The 24,856-nt window shown below is 35.6% G+C and overlaps 2 protein-coding genes across 2 annotated transcripts; both read left to right on the top strand.

The window, feature by feature from the left end:
- Positions 1-19,449: 19,449 nt before the first annotated feature.
- Positions 19,450-22,974, top strand: LOC128200583 (uncharacterized). The gene has a single exon (XM_052894444.1). The coding sequence runs from the start codon at positions 19,450-19,452 to the stop codon at positions 22,972-22,974; it is 3,525 nt and encodes a 1,174-aa protein (XP_052750404.1).
- A 166-nt stretch (positions 22,975-23,140) lies between these two features.
- On the top strand, positions 23,141-24,487 carry LOC128200582 (uncharacterized). The gene has a single exon (XM_052894443.1). It carries the CDS (start codon positions 23,141-23,143, stop codon positions 24,485-24,487), a length of 1,347 nt encoding a protein of 448 aa, XP_052750403.1.
- Positions 24,488-24,856: the final 369 nt, after the last annotated feature.

The following is a 24,856-nucleotide window of genomic DNA, read 5'->3' as shown; positions in this document are numbered from 1 at the left end:
TAGTGCAGCTTTCTGGGGGGAAAAGAGATTGTTAATAATGAGGTCTAATAGCCCCATTGCTAGCAATATACCCTCTTAGGTCGACCTCCACGCAGTTCCCCCTGAAAACCATTATGGTTAATTCTTGTCAAATTCATTAGCGTGGGCATACATTTTCTGCTGACCTGCATACATTTTCACCTATCATCTTCCACTGATGTCTCGTCGATATATACCGATAACGCAGGCGGGATTATCATTCCATTTTACACCCATTAAAAAAAAGTGCAGCTTTTTATAAGTGAAAGTATTATTAAAATTGGTTAAGTATTTTTTGAGTTTAACTATTACAAACAAAAAAATCAAATCCTTCTTCTTTATAAAATTAGTTTAGATTTTAGTTGAATATTTATATAAAAACTAGCTGACCCCGCAAACTTCGTTTTACCATATACATTAAAGGAGGCTGGCTTCGCCTCATCCCTACTCCATAATATAACTGATCGATTGGTAGTTGATCAATTAACGACCGGTGAGGGTTAATAATTAATTTAAACTAAAAAAAAAAGATATACTTAAAGCATATTGTAATTATAAACTATATTAAATTATACTAGATTGCCATCTTGCAACCCTATAGCGGAATGTAAAAATCGCGATTAAAAAACAGGGGTTGATCGTAAAAGGGTGAAAATTTGAAGTTGTATGTATTTTTCAATGCTAAATCATATTAAAATAAAAATAAAAAAAAAATTGACAAAAAATTTAAAAAAATTTTTTCACCCTTATCAGTGAGGGGTATAAAAAATAGATGTTGGCCGATTCTCAGACCTACCCAATATGCATACAAAATTTCATAAAAATCGGTAAAGCCGTTTCGGAGGAGTTTGGTAACAAACACTTTTTTGGTGGGTAGGACTAACCGACTAACAGGTTTTAAAAACGCTCTGCAAAGTTTTTGAGTTTAAAATTATTTATATTAAATTTTTTACGTTTATTTTTTATAAATGATATAAAGTATATCTTTAGTCAGTCGCCAGCTAATAGATTTCGACATTATTAAAACACATCTAGTTTATTCAAGATCAAAAAGTTTAATTATATATAATGGATTACCTTTCACAACTGAAAAAAGGCATGGATGAATTGACAGCCATGTTCACAGAGAAGATGTCAGCTTTTGAGGAGTCCCTTGGCAGTACGAGTCAATCTAAGGACACAGCGTCTATTGCATGTGAGTTCAGAAATTTTAAATCACTGATGTGGAAGACAGTTTCTGGTTTAAATGCACAGATGAAATTAGTACATCAATTACTAGATGACAGTGAAATGAGAGCTCGTGCCAAGGTACTCCTTGTTCATGGTCTGGTTGAGAGCAGAGATGAGGATATATCTGATAAGCTTCTAACAATGTTTAAAGATAAGCTTCATTTGCATAATATTTCTTCACAAGTGTTGGTATCATGTCATCGACTTGGCAGCAATATAATTACAGGCAAACCACGTCCTGTCCTCATAAGATTTTTAGACCATCACACTAGAAGAAATGTGTGGGAGGCAAAGAAGATGTTAAAGGGAACTGGATTGACAGTCACCGAGTTTCTAACGGCTTCGCGACATGCTGTGTTTTTGGAGGCTCGTAAGAGCCTGGGTGTTAAGGGATGCTGGACGAATGGTGGTAAAATAGTAGTTGTATGTCCGGATGGTTCCCGTCGAAAAATCACATCCATCTCTGAACTCCGATCGATCAAGAATGCCGAGAAAACCACTGTGCAGATATCTGAGTCATCTGTAGAACCAGCAGCAAGACTGAACAAAGGTCGCAGTACCAGAATGCAATCGAAAGCGCCAAATAAGTAGGTCAAATACCGTTCAATTCTCATCACTTTACAACAGTAATCTAAATCTTAAAATTTTTCATTATTATTTTTATCCACCATCATTTTAAAAAATATTAACTTCAATAATGTAACAACAACAACATAGACGCTCTTGTGACAGGTGGTTGTCAAAGTCATCAACGCAGCCGGTAGCGGTAAAATCATAGATAGTGAACATATGCTGTTATGCGTTCCGTTTTATGATTTCTTATTAAATTGAGTAGAAATTTTAATCAATTTTATTATTCGATTTTAACAAATATTTTTAAACTATGATTAGGTAAGATTTATTTTTATTATTATTAGTTTTATTTATGCCAATATTGCTTATGTGTACGTAAATATGTTTTAAGGAAAAAATTATAAATTGTTACCTTTTTTTATTTTTAAGATGCAGCAGTGAGTTTTTTTTTTTATTTTTTATTTTTAATATTTCCACTAATTTATTTGCTGTTATTTATTATTATGTTATCTTCGTTTTAATGATCTTTTTTCTGTATTAAAAAATATATACTAGGTATGCACCAGTATACATAGTGATTAGTTGGGAGAGGTTATTCATTTTCTATATTGTAACAGTTATATTATTCTAAATTAATTAGAAAGGGGAATGAAGAAGAAAAAATTAGATCATATTTTTTTCTTTATTTTCTTTTTTGATTTGATTTGTATATTTTGATTATTTACCAATATTTCTGGATTGATTGGCTGGCGAGTGGCTGAGGAAAACTGGAATAATCGTAGTGTAGTATTTAGTTTTAGGTTGCTAGATAATAATAACTATAATTTTTATATTATATTTTATATTTATTTTATTTATATATATATATATCAGCTCAATGTCAGATGTATTAAATAATGATACTGATTTGGAATATTTTTCATTGTCATCTTCAAATGATCTTTTTTCTAGTGCTGAGAGCGACATCAGTGATATGCCTTCTCTAACTGATAATTTAGATACGAGGTCTGTCCGGAAAGTTCGTATAAAAGTGTTCTGGAATGCGAGAAAGAGGAGTGGGGAGGCCAGGTAAGCGCAGGACCCCTTCCTTATGTCCCTAACAATGCTTCAGTTCTGGTCTGACCGCCGTGCGGTGCGAACATTGTCACGCCATCTGTGAAGTTTCTTAACGAAACCCCGTCGGCATGGAGCCCGCTTCCGTTGAAGAGTAGCGCGTCGTAATCAAGTACTCGGCAAGAATGGCCGTGAAATTTTTGCCGATCTCAGAACAGTTTATGGGGATGATGCTGTGAAGGAACCAACCGTCCACAAGTGGCTAAAAAGATTCAGAGAGGGCCGAGAAAGCGTTCAAGATGACCCACGTTCAGGACGTCCTTCCACTTCACATTCCGACGAAAACGTGGAAAGAATAACTATGGGGACCGTCGTTTAACGGTCAGACAGTCGTGTGGCACGAGTTCGTCCAGAATTGGCGCGAGAGGGGCGTTGGATTCTTCACCACGACAATGCCCCTGCCCACACCTCTCTTGTTGTCCGTGAGTTTTTGAGTAAAAATTCCATTACGGTGACCGAACACCCCCCTATTCGCCGGATTTGGCCCCGTGTGACTTCTTCTTGTTCCCAAAAACCAAATTGGTACTTCGGGGGCGGCATTTGGGGGACATAAATGAGATAAAAAAAGCTACGACGGGGCAGCTGAGAAACCTACAACCAGAGGACTTTCAAGGAGCCTTCTCACAGTGGAAACGGCGTTGGCACAAGTGCATTATGTCACAGGGGGAGTACTTTGAAGGGGATAAAATTGATTTACCTGAATAATTGTAAAATAAAATTTTTAAAAAACTTTTATACGTACTTTCCGGACAAACCTCGTATAACATTCGCGACGTTACATAAGAACTTTAATGTAGTACACATCAATGCTCAGAGTTTACCTGCTCATTACATGGACCTACTTTCTACTTTCAAGTGTAAGAACATCCACGCCATTCTAATCTCTGAATCTTTCCTGAAGCCGTCTTTGCCTTCTACTCTTTATCCTCTTCCTGGCTTTCGACTGCTTCGTAATGATAGGACATATTTAGTGTCCAATAATAGTAGTTCTAGAATGGTGGGTGGCGGCGGTGTTGCGATCTACTTACGGGGTGATATCGAATGCAATATAATATCACATTCTCAGTCAATTGCGCAGACGCCTGAACATTTATTCTTAGAAGTTTCACTGCATCACACTAAAATCTTGCTGGGTGTGTACTATAGTCCATCTTTGCATGTAAATTTCTTCAATTCTTTAGAAGCTTTATTGACAGACTTTTGTCCACGATTTGAGCATTTTATTTTAATGGGTGACTTCAATACTTGTATTATAAAAAATGATCATCGCTCAAATAAATTTCTCTCACTTCTTCAATCTTTTGACCTGCATTGTCTTCCTCTTGGCCCCACTCACTATCCACATAATGGTCCTCCCTCGCGACTAGATCATATTATTACATCCTCACCCGAAATGTGTTCATTATATGGACAGTTCAATGCAACAGCTTTCTCAGCACATGACCTTGTCTTCGCATCATATAAATTAAGACCTCCAAAACGTAAATATAGGGTTATGATGTTGCGCAACTATAAGACTGTTGATGTCGTTTCGCTTCGGAACGATGTCGCTGGTGCGGATTGGGCTGCGGTGGAGGCTGCGGCAGATATTGATTCCAAAGTGGAAGTGTTCAACTCAATTTTGTTGACAATCTATGATAAGCATGCCCCACTTCGACCAGTTCGGGTAAGACATCTACCTGCACCCTGGTTAACAGACGACTTGAAAAAAATTATGGCACTTAGGGATAGAGCTAAAATACGTTTGCGACATCATCCTTCCGAGGTAGAGCGTGATAGATACGTGCAGTTGCGTAACAAGTGCAGCAAACTATGTAGGGCTGCTAGACGAAAGTATGTTCATTCGGGAATTGAGAACTGTCCACCGAATAAACTGTGGAAGTTCTTGAAAGGTTTGGGTGTGGGCAAACAGCAACACACAATAGGTCGTAACCTGGACTTGAATGCGATTAACAAACATTTTAGTACCTCACCTATCTACTATGATCCTGCAACCAAACAGTCTACACTAGCACAGATAGCCGGTAGTTGTAATGTATGTTCCGATGCAGACTTATTTGAGTTGGGAGCTATATTATCACAAGAGGTAATAGACATTTTGAATTCTATCAAATCTAAGGCAGTGGGCAATGATAATATCAGTCTGGATATGTTGGATCCTATCAAGGATCTTATAGCACATATATTAGCCGTCATTATAAACTTTTCTCTTTCTACTGGTACTTTTCCCACATCCTGGAAACTGGCGCATGTTATTCCTCTCCCTAAAAAATCCAATCCGTCTACTTTCTCGGAATACCGACCTATCTCAATCCTTCCCGTACTTTCAAAGGTATTGGAACATTTTGTTCATCGACGCCTTACTAAATATCTTTATCGTAATGATCTCTTGAGTCAGTATCAGTCTGGTTTTCGTACCGGTCATAGCACGGTTACTGCACTGGTAAAAATTACTGAGGATATTCGACTTAATATTGACAAAAAGAATATTTTAATATTAGTGCTACTTGATTTTACCAGTGCTTTTAATACTGTGGACTTTGATGTACTTCTCGGCATTCTCTCCAAATTTAGATTCTCATCATTGGCTCTGGCATGGTTCCGATCATATCTTTCTGGCCGGCGCCAATTGGTACGTGTGGATGACTGTTGTTCTGACTGGTGCGCGATTAATGCAGGTGTCCCTCAGGGTGGAGTTCTTTCGCCTGTACTTTTCTCAATTTTCATCAACGGAATTACGTCTGCTCTCCTCTCTTCATTTCATTTGTATGCAGACGACATGCAATTATATACTGCTGCTCCCATCTACAACCTTACTAATGCTGTAGATGTAATTAATAATGATTTGAACGTAATTGCTAAGTGGACGAAGGATTTTGGGCTTTTAATTAACGCAGATAAATCTCAAGCGGTCATTATGGGTAGTTCTCATTTTATTGCTAAACTTCGGTATTTAACAGTTCCCAACGTTATTTATGACGGAAAAATAATCCCATATTCCACTACTGTTAAAAATTTGGGAATTGTTATAGACCAGACACTGTCATGGGGTCCTCATATAGGTGAAGTAAGTCGAAAAATCCACGCATCACTACATTCCTTAAAGCGCCTGCAGAACTTCCTCCCTTTAGGAACTAGACTTTTACTGGCTCAATCTCTTCTTCTTCCTCTTCTAGACTATGCTGATGTTGCCTACCTAGATCCCACACAGGAGCTTGTTGATAAACTTGAGCGACTGCAAAATCAATGTATTAGATACATCTATAACCTTCGAAAGTATGACCACATATCTAGTTATCGCAGTCAACTCAAATGGCTTCCTATCAGGCTACGGAGAAATGTCCACATTCTTACTCTTCTTTTCAATATCCTTTTTAATCCAACATGTCCACATTACCTTCAGGAAAGATTCAAATTTCGCGAAATTGATGTTCGCCTGAGATGCAGTAATGACTTCATTATAGATTTGCCTTGTTTTAATACTCAAAGCTATGCCATGTCATTTACTGTACATGCTGCACGTCTCTGGAATTCACTTCCTAATAACTTAAAGATGGCACAGTCGCTGAAATCTTTTAAAGCAGGTATCATAAAATTTTATTTTGAAAATCCCTCTTCATTGAGCCAATTGTGAATATATGTATTTATTATGTATACATGTATGTGTATGTAGGAGTGTATATATGTATGTGTATGTATGTATATATATATATGTATATATATATATATGTATATATATATATATGTATATGTATATGTATGTGTGTATATGTGTATATATGTATGTGTATGTGTATAAGTTTTTATTTATTAATGTTATATTATTATTAATTTACTTTTATTATTTACATATGTAGGTATATAGAGCTGTTTTTATTGTGTTATATATTCAATTTTTTTTTTACTGGGTATTATTTAGTTTATCTTTAATTGTACGGTTATTACCCTTATACATTCTACAGTTTTCTTTCAGCTTCTCAAAGGTTGACTGTAAGAGATCCCTTTATGGGATAAGTCCGCCATTGTATACTAAATCATTTACTAGTATTTAATCTGACTTATGTACAATAAAGATTTTTACAACAACAACAACAACACCGTGACACGAGAATTTTATATAACATATAAGATAAATACGTCACGATTGTAATCATTAACGAGGTAGACTGTTTGTCGGTTTATCCCATTATGATGAAAATAACATTCGTCATTCCCACACTTTCAGCACATTAGAATCCTAAATATTAGGGAGAGAGAGTAGTCTATTTTTTTATGGATTATAATGGAATAATAACCGCGCCTGCGGGCACCAGTTAAGAATGAAAGAGTGAGAATGAAATCAGGTCAGTTGGCTCATTGTTGCAAATTCGGTATTAACCACGATGATTTCCAGGAGGTATCGCGTGGTAATCGACCTGATATATATAGATAGATAGATAGATAGATAATTTATTTGCATCACTTACAGCACACAAACAGCAAAAGATACAAAAGCAAAGTGAAAAAAGATAAATATATTACTAGCAATGGAGTCTAACATTTGCATTACTAAGGATCCAACCACTTTTAGGCTTTTGGTGACGTTTTAAAAGGGATTGCTGCCCATCCCTCAACTATTATGTTCTCTTAGTCGCTTCTTACGACACCCACGGAAAAGGAAGGGGTGGTCCATTTTATACCGGGACCATACGGTATCATTAGTTTACATTTTCATTCTTTCCTATTGTAATAAATTATAGAACATAATAATCTGATATTTATATAAATAACCAATATTCTATTTTTATTATCGTACTATGACAAAATTTATTTTCAACCCCTTTGTAGGGCGCGCGAATTGAAACAGTCTAGAGGTCATCTAGTCAGACCAAGGCACATTGGTGAAATAGCATATTTAAGTTTTGTGAGCAGGTCTCATCGCAAAACATATAGCCGTATTACACCCATAACTTGAGGCGTTATTGCGCATAAATTGCATAGCAATAAAGCCCAGATTGATCATAAATAATTCAGCACAATATACCGGCGCAATATTGAACACCTACACTACAGTTATCTGTGCTTTGATGCGATTCCCCTTTTTACGATGCTGTCGAGTCGAAACAATTTTATTAAAATGTGTTTGAGATAATATGGGTATTAACATAATTTTATTTTGACTTTCAGAGAACAGTGAAAAACGATTTGTCCAGGTAAAGAAAACACAGAATTATCTCGGTTAGATACGAGCTCGTAAAACTATGAAAAAAAGAATACAATTGCGTGTAAATGTTTTAGTAGAATGACATTAATAAAAAATGTGGACTTTTTTTATTGATATCGATGTAACATAATTATATTTTTTAATTAAAAAAAATATAATTAAAATATGGTGATTACATTTGGCGAAGATATCGAGTTAAAAAATACAGTTACTATAAGTTGAATTAGTAAACATGAAAATCGACAAAAGGTACGCTAAAACTGTTGTTGCAACTCACGGAGGAAATCTAAGGCTGTCTTATTAAGCTTCTTGGGAATTTAATTAAAAAGAAGAATAGTGGTAGGAAGAATTAATTAAATTCAGCTCCGTCGCATCGCGGACTCCAAAGGGGCGCGCTTTTTGTGTACGTCAGTAGTTTGCTACAGGGGTAATCCGGATATATTTATATAGGTAAAGCATGTATATATATATATATATATATATATATATATATATATATATATATATATATATTTAACCTAAAAAAAAACAGTAGAACATATCATCATCTTATCAGCCATTATCAGTCCATGGCTAAACATAGGCCACCCCCATAGATTATCATAAAAAACAGTCCTGCATATATCCAACAATAACCTGCATCCATTGACTCCCTGCAATACATTTGAGGTCGTCACTGCATCTGGGGGATCATTCTATACTACGGTTTCCCGTATGAGTTCGCCCCTCAAGAACCTTTCTTCCCCATCGGTTGTCAGTCGTTCGAGCTGTGTGACCAGCTCGGTTGAAAAAACTATAATGAGCTAATGAATATTATCGACATTAAATAATCTTTAACCTAATAAAAGTTAATTGCATTGCGCAGCGAAAATTATATATTTATTGTAAAGTAAATAAATTAATAATTTAACACAGTTTACCAACTGTTTTTACTGTGCTGAATGTACATTTGTTTGAGTCTCAATATAGTTCATGCTATTGTTTTTCTATAAATATTTTTAATTTTATTAATTGCAACCTATAGTATATACCTACTTAAAAAACTAAAAATAAAAAAAAAATACTTAATATTTTTTTAGATAACAATAGAATAGTAATCCAACCTGCATCAACGGTGTCGCATGGCGGGGCAGTAATGATACGCGAGAATGACGTCAGCGCATTTTTTTTATGGGTGTGAATGGAATGGTAATCACACCTACGCTATCGGTGTACATTGATTTTTACAGGGGGGACCATGTGGAGGTCGACTTGAAGAGATATATTACTAACAATCAGTCAGGTAGTTCGCATTACTAACGTCCCTCCCCCCCACGCCAGCTTTGTTGGTCAATTGAAATTAAAATGTTTTATAAATGGCACTATACGTCTGTCGAACTGATAGGCTATTTTATTTAGTAATGGAGTTCCTTATCCCAATAATAACTCCATCCCTCTCCTACAGCTAGTATCCGTACACTAGTCATAAAATACTAGATTACAACCACGAAAAGGTTTCACAGTAGAATTGGAAATTTCCGTTTATATTTTAATATTAAAAATGTATTTACTCTGTACGTATGTATATACTTATTTATTCTGTCTCAATAGACAATTTGCTGTTAAAAGATAGAATAGATTGGATCTACATAAAATATATGGTCTACTCTGTTGAAAGGTATAATTGAGAATATATTTTATTTTTTGTTACAATAATGTACGTCTTCTAAAAAAATTAATAGTCTAAAAAAAATGTATAATACATTTTCTTATTTTTATTACACTTTTTAAACTACTGTACTTCGAATTTGATCAACTTGATCAACGTTATTCTATTTTCATGACACGTACATAAATTCCATGTCAATAAATAATAGGTAAAAAAATGCACTTCTGTAAACGAATATAAATTATAGTATCATTCTTACAATACACTCATGTTTACAACCAATGTGTAATGTACTCTGTGCTTGTAACCATTACTTTAGTACCAGAACATTTCAATAGATGGCGCTACTAAAAATATAAACGGCGCTATAGTTTCTTACTGCTACAAAATAATAATACAAAGCGATATTATAAGATGTTGCCTATAGACATGAATTAACACCATTTTTTTTAATCGCCATCATACCGAAAGGTACAGGGGCGTTGTAAAGATCATTATTTAAATTATTATATTTTTATTACACATGTATGTTGTAACCAGAATTGACTCTCCGTGTAGTATATATGCCTAGAATGATGATGATATTTAGTTCATATGTGAGACTTTTGTACGAATAATATAAAAAACACGTTTCTTTTTATTCACATTTAGATGAAATGCTTTTTCTATTCTTTTTTTTACCCATTTTGATTTCGTCATCACTATCTATTAACACGGCCGCTGACCGAGTTTCAACTCGCTTGCAGCGTTATCTATATAATATTTAGCTCGACTTCGCGTATTTGCTAGAATCGTCTAGTCTAGTACAGTATCAATTGAATTCGTGTGAAATAGACTAGTGGAAATGTAATCCCACTTAAAATTGCATTAAGGCTTGAGAGTTAATTTATTCGTGTTAAATTTGAATGTTTAAATATTTGTTAAGGAACGTCAGTAGTAACAAATAAAATAAGACAATGTGTGAATCTTGCTGAACGAGTTAAAATTATGTACCTACAAAATTGAACTATAATTTTAATGATATACATATATTATATTATTATTATTATATTTTGTTATAGCTTTAATCAATATTCCACAATGGCTTAAATAACCATATTTCATCAACGATAAATATTATATAACCATAAACATTTTTTGTAATTCATAATTAAGGACTTGTCAAATTATTATATAAATAATTACTATTAATATTTAAAAAATTTTGACCCAGCCAAATCTTGCAAGATTTTGCGGTTTTTTTTTTTTATGAAATTATAGTAGAATGATGGTCCCGCTAGCATTATCGGTATACGCTGGCGAGTCAACATGGAGCGATGATAGGCTGAAGTCCGGTTAGTTGGCCCATTGACCGATGGTTTTCAGAGCAAACTGCGTGGAGATCGACCTATTAGAGTATAGATACGACCAGCAATGGGGCTTTCAGATCACATTATTAACAATTCTACTCCCTCCAGATTTTGCACCATGTTTAGTATTTCGAAAACTGGGGCATATGGACGGAAAGTACAGTGACAAATACTAGACAGAAAGGCAAATATTTGACTAAATTATTAAATATACTGTACAGTATTTCCCTTGAAATATTTGCAATATTTAATGGAGTATAATTTTCAGGAAGTTCAACTATATAGATATTACCATAGAATGTAGTTTTGTATTTTTCATGAAATACACAGTAACGCTAATAAAACTGTTTTGACTGTTTTTTTACTGTAATGGACTAACGTCCATAACACATATACCAATGAAGTTCGGGTTCGGAGGCATAACATCACAGTTCTCGAGAATAAAAAGCGTAAGAGGTGCCATGGGTGTCACAGAGTATTCTGTGACGTCTTTGATGCTGTTCATGTATATAAGCGACGGTTACCGCTTCCCGTCAGCATGTTCACCATTTTAAGATCCATAAAAAAGTCCTCGGCTTATTTTACAAGTAAATCATAATCAACTTGAGTGCTCACTCATTTTTAATGTGCATTTTAAATCATTGAATATTTATTTCTGTGCCAGCTGTGCCGCGACATCGTCCCAGTGGAATTTCTGTATTTGAATAAGTTTATGAGAAATAAATATATCATTAATAGGAATTATATAATAAGACGAGGGATGGACAGCAGCGTACCTCTTATAAACATCTCTAAAGCCTAACTGCGGTTGCCAATCCGCCTGCCAAGCGTGGCAACTACTGGCAAAACCCCTCAAAGTGGAGTCTTATATTCAGCAGTAGACCATTAAAGGCTGATATAATGATGATGATGATGATGAAATATATAATTAATTATTAAGTTAATTTTAAATATTTTAGATATTATAATTATTTAAATAATAAATTCCAATTATAGTATTCTAAGTTTAATAACTATTAATAAAACCCCTCTTTATAGGGAGACCTATGTTCAGCAGTGGGCATTTAATGGCTGACATGATGATGATATGATGTACATACTGTGTACGTATTATATTTAAAAAAAAACTTTTAGTATAAATAATTTCTCTTTAAAATAGTGATCACATATCTTTTATACGCAGATAATATTAAAGTCAGACTTCTTGTTTATTTGTAAAAAAAATCATAACTACATTCAAAAGCATACACAAAGTTCATAAACGCGCTATTAATTTTATTAAAAACATTTACCTATTTATAATTTTTATTTCTATAGACATACTAATTAGGTACATGTTGTTATGAGATCTTCCATGCCCCTAAACAGGAGTAAAGTATCGGGTTCTGAATAATACGACCGTACCACCTAAATATGTAATATGATACGATACAGCGTTCTCGTAATTGTAACTTTTCCGTAGAAACGGCTCATCTCAGAAACGGCTGGCTTAACCGATTTGAACGTGATTTTTACTAATGCGTTGCGGTTTACTCCACTTGACATTTAGTGTTTGTTTTATTTCAATCGATTCAAATATATATATATATATATATATATATATATATATATATATATATATATATATATATATATATATATATATATAAAGACGTAAAGAATATAAATAAACGTAAAGAATCACATATAATATGCTATAAAATAAACGATCAGTTGAATAAGTAATTTTAAAAAATCTTTCACCGCTGGAAAGTTGTCAACAAGTAACATAGGCCGTATTTTATTTTCTAAAATCCTATCCGTCCGTGCGAAGACGGGCCGGATTTCTAGTTTTGAATAAATTTGTTACACTTCTACAATATTTATCTTACTTCGTTCAAATTTGGAATATTAGTAGACAGTACAAAATAAAACTTAATCAGTTCCAAGAAGATTGTTATGTACACATATGTGTATATGTACGTAATTATTGATTATCCTAAAAATAAATCTTTAATCCTGGCTTGATGCATTTGTACAAATGGAAATAACGTTAGATTCCTCTTAATTGTTATATGTTGGGAGTTCTTAATACTATATAACGGGAGCATCAAATACGGTGACCATGTTTGTTATAATTGGACTATTTAATAATCTGTATTTTTTATATCAAATACCATTAATAAAAAGTATGGGCTTATTTTTTTATAAATGATAATGGAATGGTAAATCCGCCTGCGCTAGCGGTATACGCTAGCGGGGCACCAGTGAGGGATGATAGATGAGGATGAAGAGGAATTAGCCCATCGTGATAAGTACACTTGGAATTCAGCACGATGGTTTCCAGGGGGGACCACGGGGAGGTCGACCGCTTAGGGTATATTGTTAGCAATGGTACTGATAATCCGCTTACTAACAATCCCTTCCCCCCCAGTGTGGGCTCATAGCCGTGTACGTTCCGGCATAAATTAGGCCACCCCTTTCCTTACCGTGAGTGTCGTAAGAGGCAACTAAGTGAACTTAATGGTCTAGAGATGGACAGCAGCGATACTCTTAAAAGATTACCAAAAGCCAAACTGAGGTTGCCAACCCGCCAGCCAAGTGTGGCAACTATTGGCAAAACCCCCCTTATGGTGGAGACTATGATCAGCAGTGGACGGTTAACAGCTGACACAATATGGGCTCACACAGGTTTTGTCAAAATTATAATTGTAAAAAATATAAATAGGTAGGTATATTAAAATGTATACCGTAATACCTAAGTAAGTAACCTTACAATAACTCACCACCTACCTACTCGAGTACATATCTAAGTATTAGAGAGGTTGTTCATTCCACACTGAAGCTTAATTTATTAACTTAATTGTCTACGTAGGCACTTTACGAGTTTCATACTCCGTCTTTACTAGACGTAGTTTAATAAATTATTTACTGTATACTGTTTCCTAATGACACAAAGAATATATTACATATACATATGTTATTAATAATGTTGTAGGTATGTTATAAATGTTGTGAAACCAAAAGGAACTTTGTACCTAAGTATCGATTTTGTAATTGACGTAATATTAATTTATTGTAAAAATGTCTTTGGACTTAATATTTAACTTTTACCTTGATATCCTGTCGCCAACATTATAGCCAGGGTGTATTGCTAGCAACAGGGCCTCTAGAACCTGTTACTAACAATCTTCTCCTCCCACCAATAGCCATATTTGGTATCATCATCATATCAGCCTTTAACTGTCCACTGCTGAACATAAGCCTCCCCTTTGGGGGGGGTTGCCACGCTTGGCAGGCGGATTGGTAACCGTAGTTAGGCTTTGGAGGTACTTTAAGAGGGATGCTGCTGCCCATCCTTTGCCCTCCCTTAGTTACCTCTTACGACACCCATGGGAAAGGGGTGGCCTATTCTATACTGGCACCACACGGCAATATTTATACCAAATTCGAGTATTGTAGGTAAAGTAACATTTAATTTTATTCCAGCAATCGGTCATTAGCCGACGAATTTGCGGAAGTAACTAGTGTTCCCATAAATACGTATTTAAAACTACTTACCTTTCATGGAAATGAGCCATGAATAATGTATTCAGACCGGCTTAGTAGGCAGCTGTGACGATGCTTTTAAATGAATAGATTTGAAAAAGAAAGATGTGCATGATCGTTTTCTAAAAATCTCTTCTAGGTCTTATAGTCGCAATAACCCTGTTAATATTACTTTTTTTTAATATTACTTTTTTTAATGGAATCATTATGGTGCGACTTCATCCAGACGGCCATCCATATGTCCGTCTGTTACAGCATTATATCTCAGCAAGTAATAAAGCTATTAATTTAAAATTTGGAACAGTTTTGCATATCATCATCATCATCATCATATCAGCCATTACTGTCCACTGCTGAGCATAGACCTCCCCCATAAAGGTTTTGCCCGTAGTTGCCACGCTTGGTAGGCGGGTTGGCAACAGCACTTTTCATAATATAATAAGAAGGACGCTGATGTCTATTCCTAGTTCATTAAATTCTCTTAATCGCATCTTACGATACCAACGGGAAGGAAAGAGGTGATCCGCACAACTCCGGACCGCACCTGTCTGGTTTTTTTTTATTTCAATTGGGAGATCCTTTCAAAGAGTCCTGTGCTATTTTTGATAAAATTTAAGTTGGTTGTATGATTTCGTGAAAAGTAGAAAAAAAATCATTTTCCACAAATTCATCTTTTATAGAGACAATATATTCGTAATTTTCGGCATTTTTATTTATCATGATTATTTAGATATTTATTAAACTAAAATAAAAATACGAATACTATGTAGGTGATATATTATATTAGTTTATCTATCTCTTTCACCCTATGTCAGTCAAAATTAGGTTATCATGAAAATTGATGGAATCTCAAATAAGCCGCCATTCGACATTTTATATAAATTTTTATAAAAAGGTCTAATGAGATGCCAGCTAAAAAAACTTCCAAGTTCTATAAAATTTTGTAACGTCCCATCCAACAGTATAACGAGGGCTTTTAAAATTAAATGAAAAATGCCGAATGAGTTTTGTCAAGTGCCCCTTAACATCATAACGTGATGATATATACGTACATATATATGTATTTACATAAAACTTAATAGAATTAAAATACTGTGATCAAATTTAAAGTATAAATTAATTATTTCACGTTCTATTAGAAGTGGTGAATATGATGCAGTGATATAATAAAGGTGCAAGCACACAGGAATGCATTAAGCTAAGTGCATTAATGAAAGAAAAAACCAGTTAGTATATTCGCTTGAATTTTTCCTAGAACGAGAATTTTTCATGTAAGTTACATGAATAATATAGAATTTTTGATCTGACGCGGCAACGTAATTGTAACATTCGTGTTTTAACCGTGAAGCAGTTGTGTTTGCATGGCTGTGTTTCGGTTTGAAGGGTGGGATATGGCGTGAATTTACTGGGTACAGAGGAATAACACCTGAGTCCTCAGGAATGGTAACGCATGGGGGGTATCATGGGCGAAACAGTATACTCTGTTATGTCCATGGTACTGCTCATGTCTATAGGCAACGGTTACCACTTTCCATCAGGTGGGCCGTCAGCTTGTTTGCCATTCAAAGTTGTATAAAAAAAAAATAAAAAAAGAACTCGTACCTACTTGTAACAAAAATTTTACATACAATAAATATTTTTAGAAATGTTGTGTATGGGTATACGATATGATACCGAAGCAAAAACTAAGGCTTTTGAAAGAAAACTTTACATAAAATGTACTTAGAAATACAGTAAATAATACCGAAAACGATGGTTTTTGGAATCCTTCACAGTTTTTTTGTTGGTCGTTTTGACTCTTTGTTTATTAGTGTTACATGTAAGAATGTCCGAATGAATTGCGACGAATTTCTTGCAGTACTTCTTAAAATAATCAAAAGTTGTCTTTCCAACTTTTTTAATATTACACCTAGTAGCGAATCTGTTCTGCGGAAAATGGCAGAATAGCAGTATAAATATTTTTTTTCAATTACTTACTAAAGTGAATGTTGGAAACCGGATTCGACGAAAGAATTTTTCTCTTCTCCCGATATTACTTTCGGATATTTTTGTGAAACTTCTATTATCTTTACTACGAATAATATAATAAGTAAATATGAAAGTCTTAAATATTGTATCTGTTTATTTGTTATATATTGGCATGTTACCTGCATATCTAGTAATCATGAAATTTGGCATACATGTAATACGAGTATATTCGAAATAGAGAACGGTATAGGCTGATTTATTCTGGTTATATAGACGAATTCGTGAACATATCTAATTTGTTATTAATCGACTATATGTACTAGATAAAAAGCTATAAGTTTTTTTTATAAGATAAAGGGCAAAAAAGCATACAGCTGCCAGTCTTTTAAAAAGGAATATGCTCTTTTTTTTTAAGGTTACGATGTCTATTAATCTTGACATAGTATTATATTATCGATGATCTTGATAAGCTAACGGGTGAAGTTTTATTAAATATTAGATGATTCACTTTAATTTAAAAATAATGTATTATAGGAAAAGTTGTAATCATATTTTTCATTTATTTTATATATTATCCGCAAGGTTTACAGTGTTTTTTTTTTAAATTAGATACATCATTATTAAAAGAAATGTAGGTAAGGAACTTTAAAAAGTTCTACTATGATACGAAATAATATGGACAGCACAAAGCAAGCATCTATATAAATTGAATGTGGGTTCCATCCATTTATTATCAGAATCAAATCTGATCGTATAACCACGGCAATAAGATAGATGACCCTGTTTGGGATCATAGTTTAAAATTAAAATACACTGCAGACAGAACTACAAACTATTAAAATATTAATGCACTAGTACGAATGAGAACTTTTGTTAATTATCTTCTGCATATAGACAATATTATATTAGCTATTTCGCTTAAAACGTAAGGTAATTGAATGTGTAGGTAATAAATACAATATATTTTGGAAAAAAAAAATGAACTATTGTTATTGTATACGATACAAAAATACCCGTACTATTCGGCACTTATAAGTAGATTAATTTTTTTTAATTGTATATTTTTAGGAAAGAAAGTAGAGAGATCAATAATATGTAAATTAGTGATTTAATAGTAAAAAAAACAAACATAATAAGTTCGTAAAATTTTCACAAACACTCATTAACACACACGTATATACACGTATATAAAGTCACATAATACAGGCTCTTGCAATATTGGCGGAAATTATAAACAAAACAAATTGTGATTTTTTTTTCCTTTTGAATTAAAATTAGTTTTAACAATGTAATTAGTTAGAATTATGTTTGTAATACTTAGATATATATTAAGTAAGAAATTAAAGGCACAAAATTGTATATTTCACATATGAGTACATTTTAAAAATTTTATTGTTTGTATGAATTATTATATACCGATTTCAAAAGTCTAGTACCAAAATCAGTACAACAAATTTACGCGTTTAAAATAAACAAAGCTCTGAAGAGTACGAATTGAAAGTAAAATAATAAAGAAATACGTTTTTAATACGTTTTCAGGATTGAAGTGGTTGCTTACGAAGCAAAATGTACAAAAATGTACGAATGCTTGTTACTCATAATAATAATAATAAGTCATGCAAGCAGGGCTCATTATAAATTACCACCCTTTCAGTACAATTCGTCCTCCCTTATAATTTTATTAAATTAGACACAAGGTCTCCAATCTACGGAACTTGGGCCGGGCACAAAGTGAATTATCACACGAGCTGATTGCGAGACGTAACCGTCACGATCATGAATAATTTATCACATCGCATAGATCAAACTTCACTTCACACGCGCTGAATTGAATATTGATCAATGGGGTTACAGAGCGCACTTTATCATTTTCATTTAGAGCTCTGTAATGTATCGACATATTTAATAAGCAGACTTTGTTCAAGCTCTATATATATAGTACAACAAAGTAAATAGATCACATAATCGTTTCGAGAATAAGAAACGTCGACGAAACTCTAATTAGCGCCTCTTATTAATTGCCCCTAATTTGTTTTTATTGTTTTGTTTTTATGATACTTAGAATAACAACCACCTACCATTACAATAGAAGGCAGTAACCGTTGCCTATAGATATGAACAGCACTATACACAGAACATACTGTGATATCCATGTTACACCTTATTCGTTACCATTTCTAAGTACTATCATCATTATTTCAGCCATTATCCATCCACTACTGGACATAGGCCTCCCATATAGACTGCCATAAGGAACGGTCCTGAGCCATCTGCATTCACTGATTTCCTACAATGCATTTGAGGTCGTCACTCCATCTAGTAAGGGGTCATCCTACACTGCGTTTGTCCGTACAAGGGCACCACTCAAGAACATCCCATAGGTTGTTTGCTGCCAATCCTTAACCCTCTTTTAGTCGCCTCTTACGACACACATAGGAAAGGAAGGAGTGGCCTATTTTATACCGGAACCGCACGCCCAGCATATATATAATATACAACTATAATTCTAATAATGAATAATTCTTTCTTTTTCCCGGCAACCCTCTACACACAATGCAAAACCTTGTAGAAATCCTTGTCATACTGCTGCCATAATTGTAGTTGTGGAGTACAGGCCACATATATTATTTATAGCTATATTATTATTTACCAAATTCGAAATTGACACGCATATCTATTGTTTTCCTTTTGGCTTCCCTTTACGGCCCTAGTCTTCTAAGTTCCTTTGACTATTATATACATATTTCCAATTTCCATTCCTGGTTTCCTTTGTCGCCCACATATTTTGGTCCTTCGAGCCGGATCTGAACCAGCGACCTATGGATCTACAGTCCAGTGAACTAGGTCGTTTGGCAGATGCCATTTTCACCTTAGCTAAGAAATCTGCTAGACCTTCATTTGATGACCTTGCCACCTTCAGTGGTAACGTTCATGAGTGGTTATTGTTCAAAAAGAGTTACGACGATAGCAAATCCTATTTCACACCTCACGAAAATATGTCTAGGCTACGCAATGCATTACGTGGTAATGCTCGAGAGGCAGTCTCGGTGTTATTACTTACCTCTTCATGTCCAGAGGATGTACTGCAAGCTCTTGAACTACGTTTTGCTCGACCTGAGCAAATTATTTTGTCGGAGATATCCGCAGTTCGAGCCCTACCTAAGTTGGGTAGACAGCCTAATGATATTTTCACTTTAGCCACAAAAGTAAAAAGCAGTGTAAATGTAATAAATTTATTAGGTCATAGAGAATACATTTATTCACCTGAATTATTACACAACGTTATTTCTAAATTAACACCTTTATTATATCACAAATGGTGTGACTTCGCTCAGGCACACCATACACCCGGTCAACCACAGCTCGAGTTGCTTGCTGAATTTTTATTGCAGGAGGCCAATAAACAAGCACGTTTTGGGCTGCCATATGAGGCGGTGTATGTCCCATCTCATACAGAGAGGACGAGGGCAGTGGCCACATCTGCGGCGCCGCGCACCGATTGTACGCAGGCTGCATATCGCTTCGCGCCTTCAAGACATACAGTGCATACTGCCAATGCATCTGTGCCACTTCAAATAAAATCGCCTATATCCTGTGCATTTTGTTCTGGTCCACATAGTATAAAGACCTGTTTCAAATTCTTAGCTATTGCAGTTGACGAACGTATCACTTGGGTGAAACAAGAAAAACTTTGTCCGAGGTGTTTAAAGAGAGGTAAGCATAGTTGGAGATTTTGTAAAGCTCGACAATGTGATATTTGTAAACAAAACCATCATAAATTTTTACATTCAGAAAATAGTTCAAATATTTCAAATTTACATAATACAAATATTGACACTGTCACTTGTCAAAACGAAAATATAAATTCTTCTTCTAATAATAAATTAGTTCCGAGTACGAGTACTAGCAATGCAGTTTCTTTTTCAAATAAAGAAGTGCAAAAAGATCGGATACTTTTAAAAATTTTACCTGTTATATTATCTGGTCCAACTGCCGATATCGAAACTTTTGCACTTTTAGACGATGGTTCTTCCGTTTCAATAATTGATGCCGACTTAGCGAAGCAGTTAGGTCTTAGTGGACCTCGACAAAATATGAACATCACAACTGTTGTTGGTACTCGTAGTGTCACTACTAGTTTAGTAGATTTTAATATTAAGGGTAAACATTGCTCTGAGGTTTATACTATTAAAGGAGCCCGAGCTGTACCCGATTTAACATTAGCGTCTCAATCGGTTTCTGCTAATGAATTGTTACCTTTAGAACATTTGTGTGATCTTATTGACGTTCTTTCATACTCTAATGCGACTCCAAAGCTTCTTATAGGCTTGAGTGACTGGCATTTATTAATTGCCAAAGAGAATCGCGTAGGTACTCGTTCCCAACCTGTGGCCACTCGTACGGCCCTCGGGTGGGTGTTGTATGGATTAGCTTCAAAGATTACTAAACCGATTCAGTTCATTAATCATTGTGTGTTTTCTGAAACGGAAAATGATCTTGATACGTTGATTCGAGATTATTATAGATTAGACGCAATAGGTTTAAAACTATGTGAACCTTATACCGCTTCTGAGACAAGAGCGATTCAAATTCTGGATAAGACTATACAGCGTCTTCCGAATGGTCGTTTTGAGGTAGGTTTACCATGGCGTTATGATTCACCAATTATGCCGAATAGTTATAATCATGCTTTGTCAAGATTGAATGGTTTAAATAAACGATTCAAGCGGGACCCTAATTATCAGTTATTGTATAAAGAAAACATTGAAGCTTATGTCAAAAAAGGATACGCTGAGGAGTGTAACGATTCTGATAATGCTCTTTCAGGCTGTAAGCGTTGGTATTTGCCTCATTTCGGTGTGACGAATCCCAATAAGCCCGGTAAGCTGAGGATCGTTCACGATGCTTCTGCCAAATCCAACGGTGTCAGTTTAAATTCATTACTATTGCCAGGCCCAGACTTACTTCAATCTTTAGTAGGTATTCTCATTAGATTTAGGGAAGGGCAGGTGGCGTTGTCAGGAGATATTAAGGAAATGTTTCCACAAATTAAAATTCGTGAAGCGGATCGCGATTGTCAACGCTACCTGTGGCAACCAGATGGACCTGATGGCCCAGTCCACGAGTTTAGGATGTCATCTCTTATTTTTGGTGCCGCGTCGTCTCCTTTCACTGCTATTTATGTAAAAAATAAGAATGCTAGGGATTTCGAAAAGCAATTTCCTGAGGCGGCGAAAGCTATTATTGAGGATCACTACATGGATGATTTTATTGGTAGTGTAGATGATATTGAGGTCGCTGCACGTCTCGCTGGGGATATCGTAGATATTCACAGTAGATGCGGTTTCGAAATGCGTGCTTGGATATCAAACAAACCGGAAGCTTTGCGTTTAGTTCCTAGTGTGTTGCGTAAAGATGGTGAAACTAGTGTGAACCTTGACATAAACAAAGCAACTACCCGTGTTTTAGGCTTGTTTTGGAACCCTGTAAATGATTCGATAAGTTTTAATGTCAATGTTCAACAGCCTCATAATCATTACTACACTAAACGCCAAGTTTTAAAGGATTTAATGAGAATTTTTGATCCATTAGGTTTTTTATGTCCATTTATCACACAGGGCAAAATTTTATTCCAACGAACATGGCGATTAGTTACTGGTTGGGATGACCAATTGCCCCAGAGTGAATGTGTCAAGTGGTTAGAGTGGTATCGTGGTTTTGAAATGTTAAAGTCACTATCAATTCCACGGTGTTATTCAAATTTTATCGGCCCAGTTAGTCGTGAGTTGCACGTGTTTTCAGACGCCAGTGATCAAGCTTATGCATGCGTTGCTTACTGGCGACTTACGTATTGTGATGGTTCGGTAAAAGTCGCGTTTGTTATGAGTAAATCGCGAGTCAGTTCTCTTGAACCAACAGCTATAGCTAGGCTGGAACTTCAGGCAGCTTTGCTAGGGGTACGCCTTGCAGACACAATCACTCGGGAGCAGAGACAAAAAATCAATTTCCGTTATTTTTGGTGTGATTCGCGCGTAGCTTTGTCGTGGATTCGTAGTGATGCGCGTAACTATAAAGCATTTGTCGCGAATCGGGTCGGAGAGATTTTAGAATCAACCTTACCGCGCGAATGGCGTTGGGTACCGTCCGATCAGAATGTAGCAGATGACGCCACTCGCGTGAGTTCTAAAAGTGTGGTTGAACTTAACAGATGGTTGAACGGACCGTCCTTTTTGATGTCACCTGAAGAGGAATGGCCAGTAGAGCCCGAAGGGCCGGTCCCCGTTATTGGTCAGGACCTCAAGTGTCATCAAACTTCTTTGGCAGATTTTCAGGCTTCATTTTAATGTTGTTCCAAATTCTAAAAACTTTAGTAGCTGGCTGCGGCTCTTACGAGCCACGGCCAGAGCTCATCAGTTTTTACGTTTACTTAAGGAAAGTAGATTAAGATCTGTAAATAATAATGATCGTTTTCGTAATAGGGGTGGGCTACGTCCGCTTCTCTGTAAAGACATGAAGTCTGCGGAGCTTCATTTATTGCGACAATGTCAAGCGGAGACATTTTCTGCTGAGATTGCGGCCTTACAACGTAGGGAACCACTACCTAAATCCAGTAAAATTGCAAAACTTTCCATTAAGCAGACTTCAGATGGCCTTCTTCGACTAGATGGGAGAGTATCTGCTACGCCTGATCTCTGTAACGATGTCAAGTATCCTCCGATTTTAGATGGTCGTCACCACATTATCCACTTACTTATTCATTACTATCACGTTTGGGCTTGTCACGGATATAACGAGACCGTTGTGAATGAGTTGAGACAAAGGTTTTGGATTTTTCACTTACGTCCTACTGTTCGTTCAATCGCTGCTAGATGTCAAGCATGTCGTCTGAGAAAGGCTTCATCTTCCATTCCACCTGAGGGAGATTTGCCGGTTTGCAGATTAGAACACCATCAGCACCCATTTTTAAACACCGGACTTGATTACTTTGGACCAGTTGACGTTACCATTGGAAGGAGACACGAAAAACGCTACATTGCGCTCTTTACCTGTCTTTCCATCAGAGCAGTTCATTTAGAGGTTGTTGGCAATTTGAGTGCGGATGCTGCTATAATGGCACTTAGACGTTTTATGGCACGCCGTGGAGTACCAAAGAAGATTTTTTCTGATAACGCCAAAGCATTTGTCGGTGCCAGTCGTGAAATAAGATCTATGTGGAAAACTATGAATCATACAGAAGTGGCAGAGTATGCAGTATCGCGCGGCATAGAATGGAATTTTATCCCACCGCAGTCGCCTTTCATGGGTGGATGTTGGGAGAGGCTGGTTCAATCGGTCAAGAGAGCGTTGACAGCTACGGTCAAGAGCAAATCATTTAAGGAAGAAATTCTCGTCACTCTTTTGGCCGAGGTAGAACACGTTATAAATTCACGGCCATTAATCCATGTTCCAGTTGCAGCTGATGATGAACCTGCACTTACTCCAAACCATTTTCTCCTTGGTCGCTCCTCTGGATTGCCTGGACCCGTGTCTTTGAACGATAGAGATTTATTAGGAAGATCGCACTGGCGTAAAGCCCTAAGATTAGCAGATCACTTTTGGTCTAGATGGCTCAAAGAATATGTGCCCAGTTTGACACCACGCAGAAGCCAGAACTCTCAGCTACGATATTCCAATTTGTCAGTAGATGACATAGTCTTGATTGCTGACGCGAATATGCCACGGGGACTTTGGCCTAAAGGCCGTATAACTAGAGTGTTTCCTGGTCATGATGGAATAGTGCGTGTGGCGGACGTAGCCACAACTGGAGGAGTTCTTAGGCGTCCCTCGCGTAAACTTATCAAGCTGAGCACTGTGTAAATAGTTTTTTTATTTAATATTTTTTGATATTTGTCTGTTATGCGTGTATGCCTGTTCTCCACGAACATTTGTTAGTACCGAGCCTAACGGGGTGGGCAATATGTGGAGTACAGGCCACATATATTATTTATAGCTATATTATTATTTACCAAATTCGAAATTGACACGCATATCTATTGTTTTCCTTTTGGCTTCCCTTTACGGCCCTAGTCTTCTAAGTTCCTTTGACTATTATATACATATTTCCAATTTCCATTCCTGGTTTCCTTTGTCGCCCACAGTAGTCTTCCAACAGTTTTCTCGCATTGTAATCTCTTGGTGAATAATGCATGTTAATTTTTAAAGTTCATATAAGTGCTTCGTCACGAA

This window comes from Galleria mellonella, unplaced genomic scaffold, assembly GCF_026898425.1.
Source record: "Galleria mellonella isolate WM207_F2 unplaced genomic scaffold, CSIRO_AGI_GalMel_v1 utg213, whole genome shotgun sequence".
Classification (NCBI taxonomy): Eukaryota; Metazoa; Arthropoda; class Insecta; order Lepidoptera; family Pyralidae; genus Galleria; species Galleria mellonella.
Note: the sequence above shows the minus strand (reverse complement) of the source record. Positions and strands in the feature narration are given on the sequence as shown.

Bases quoted from the DNA above. Each gene is read 5' to 3' on its own strand.
- LOC128200582 (XM_052894443.1), top strand. From the start codon at position 23,141: ATGAAGTCTGCGGAGCTTCATTTATTGCGACAATGTCAAGCGGAGACA.
- LOC128200583 (XM_052894444.1), top strand. From the start codon at position 19,450: ATGGATCTACAGTCCAGTGAACTAGGTCGTTTGGCAGATGCCATTTTC.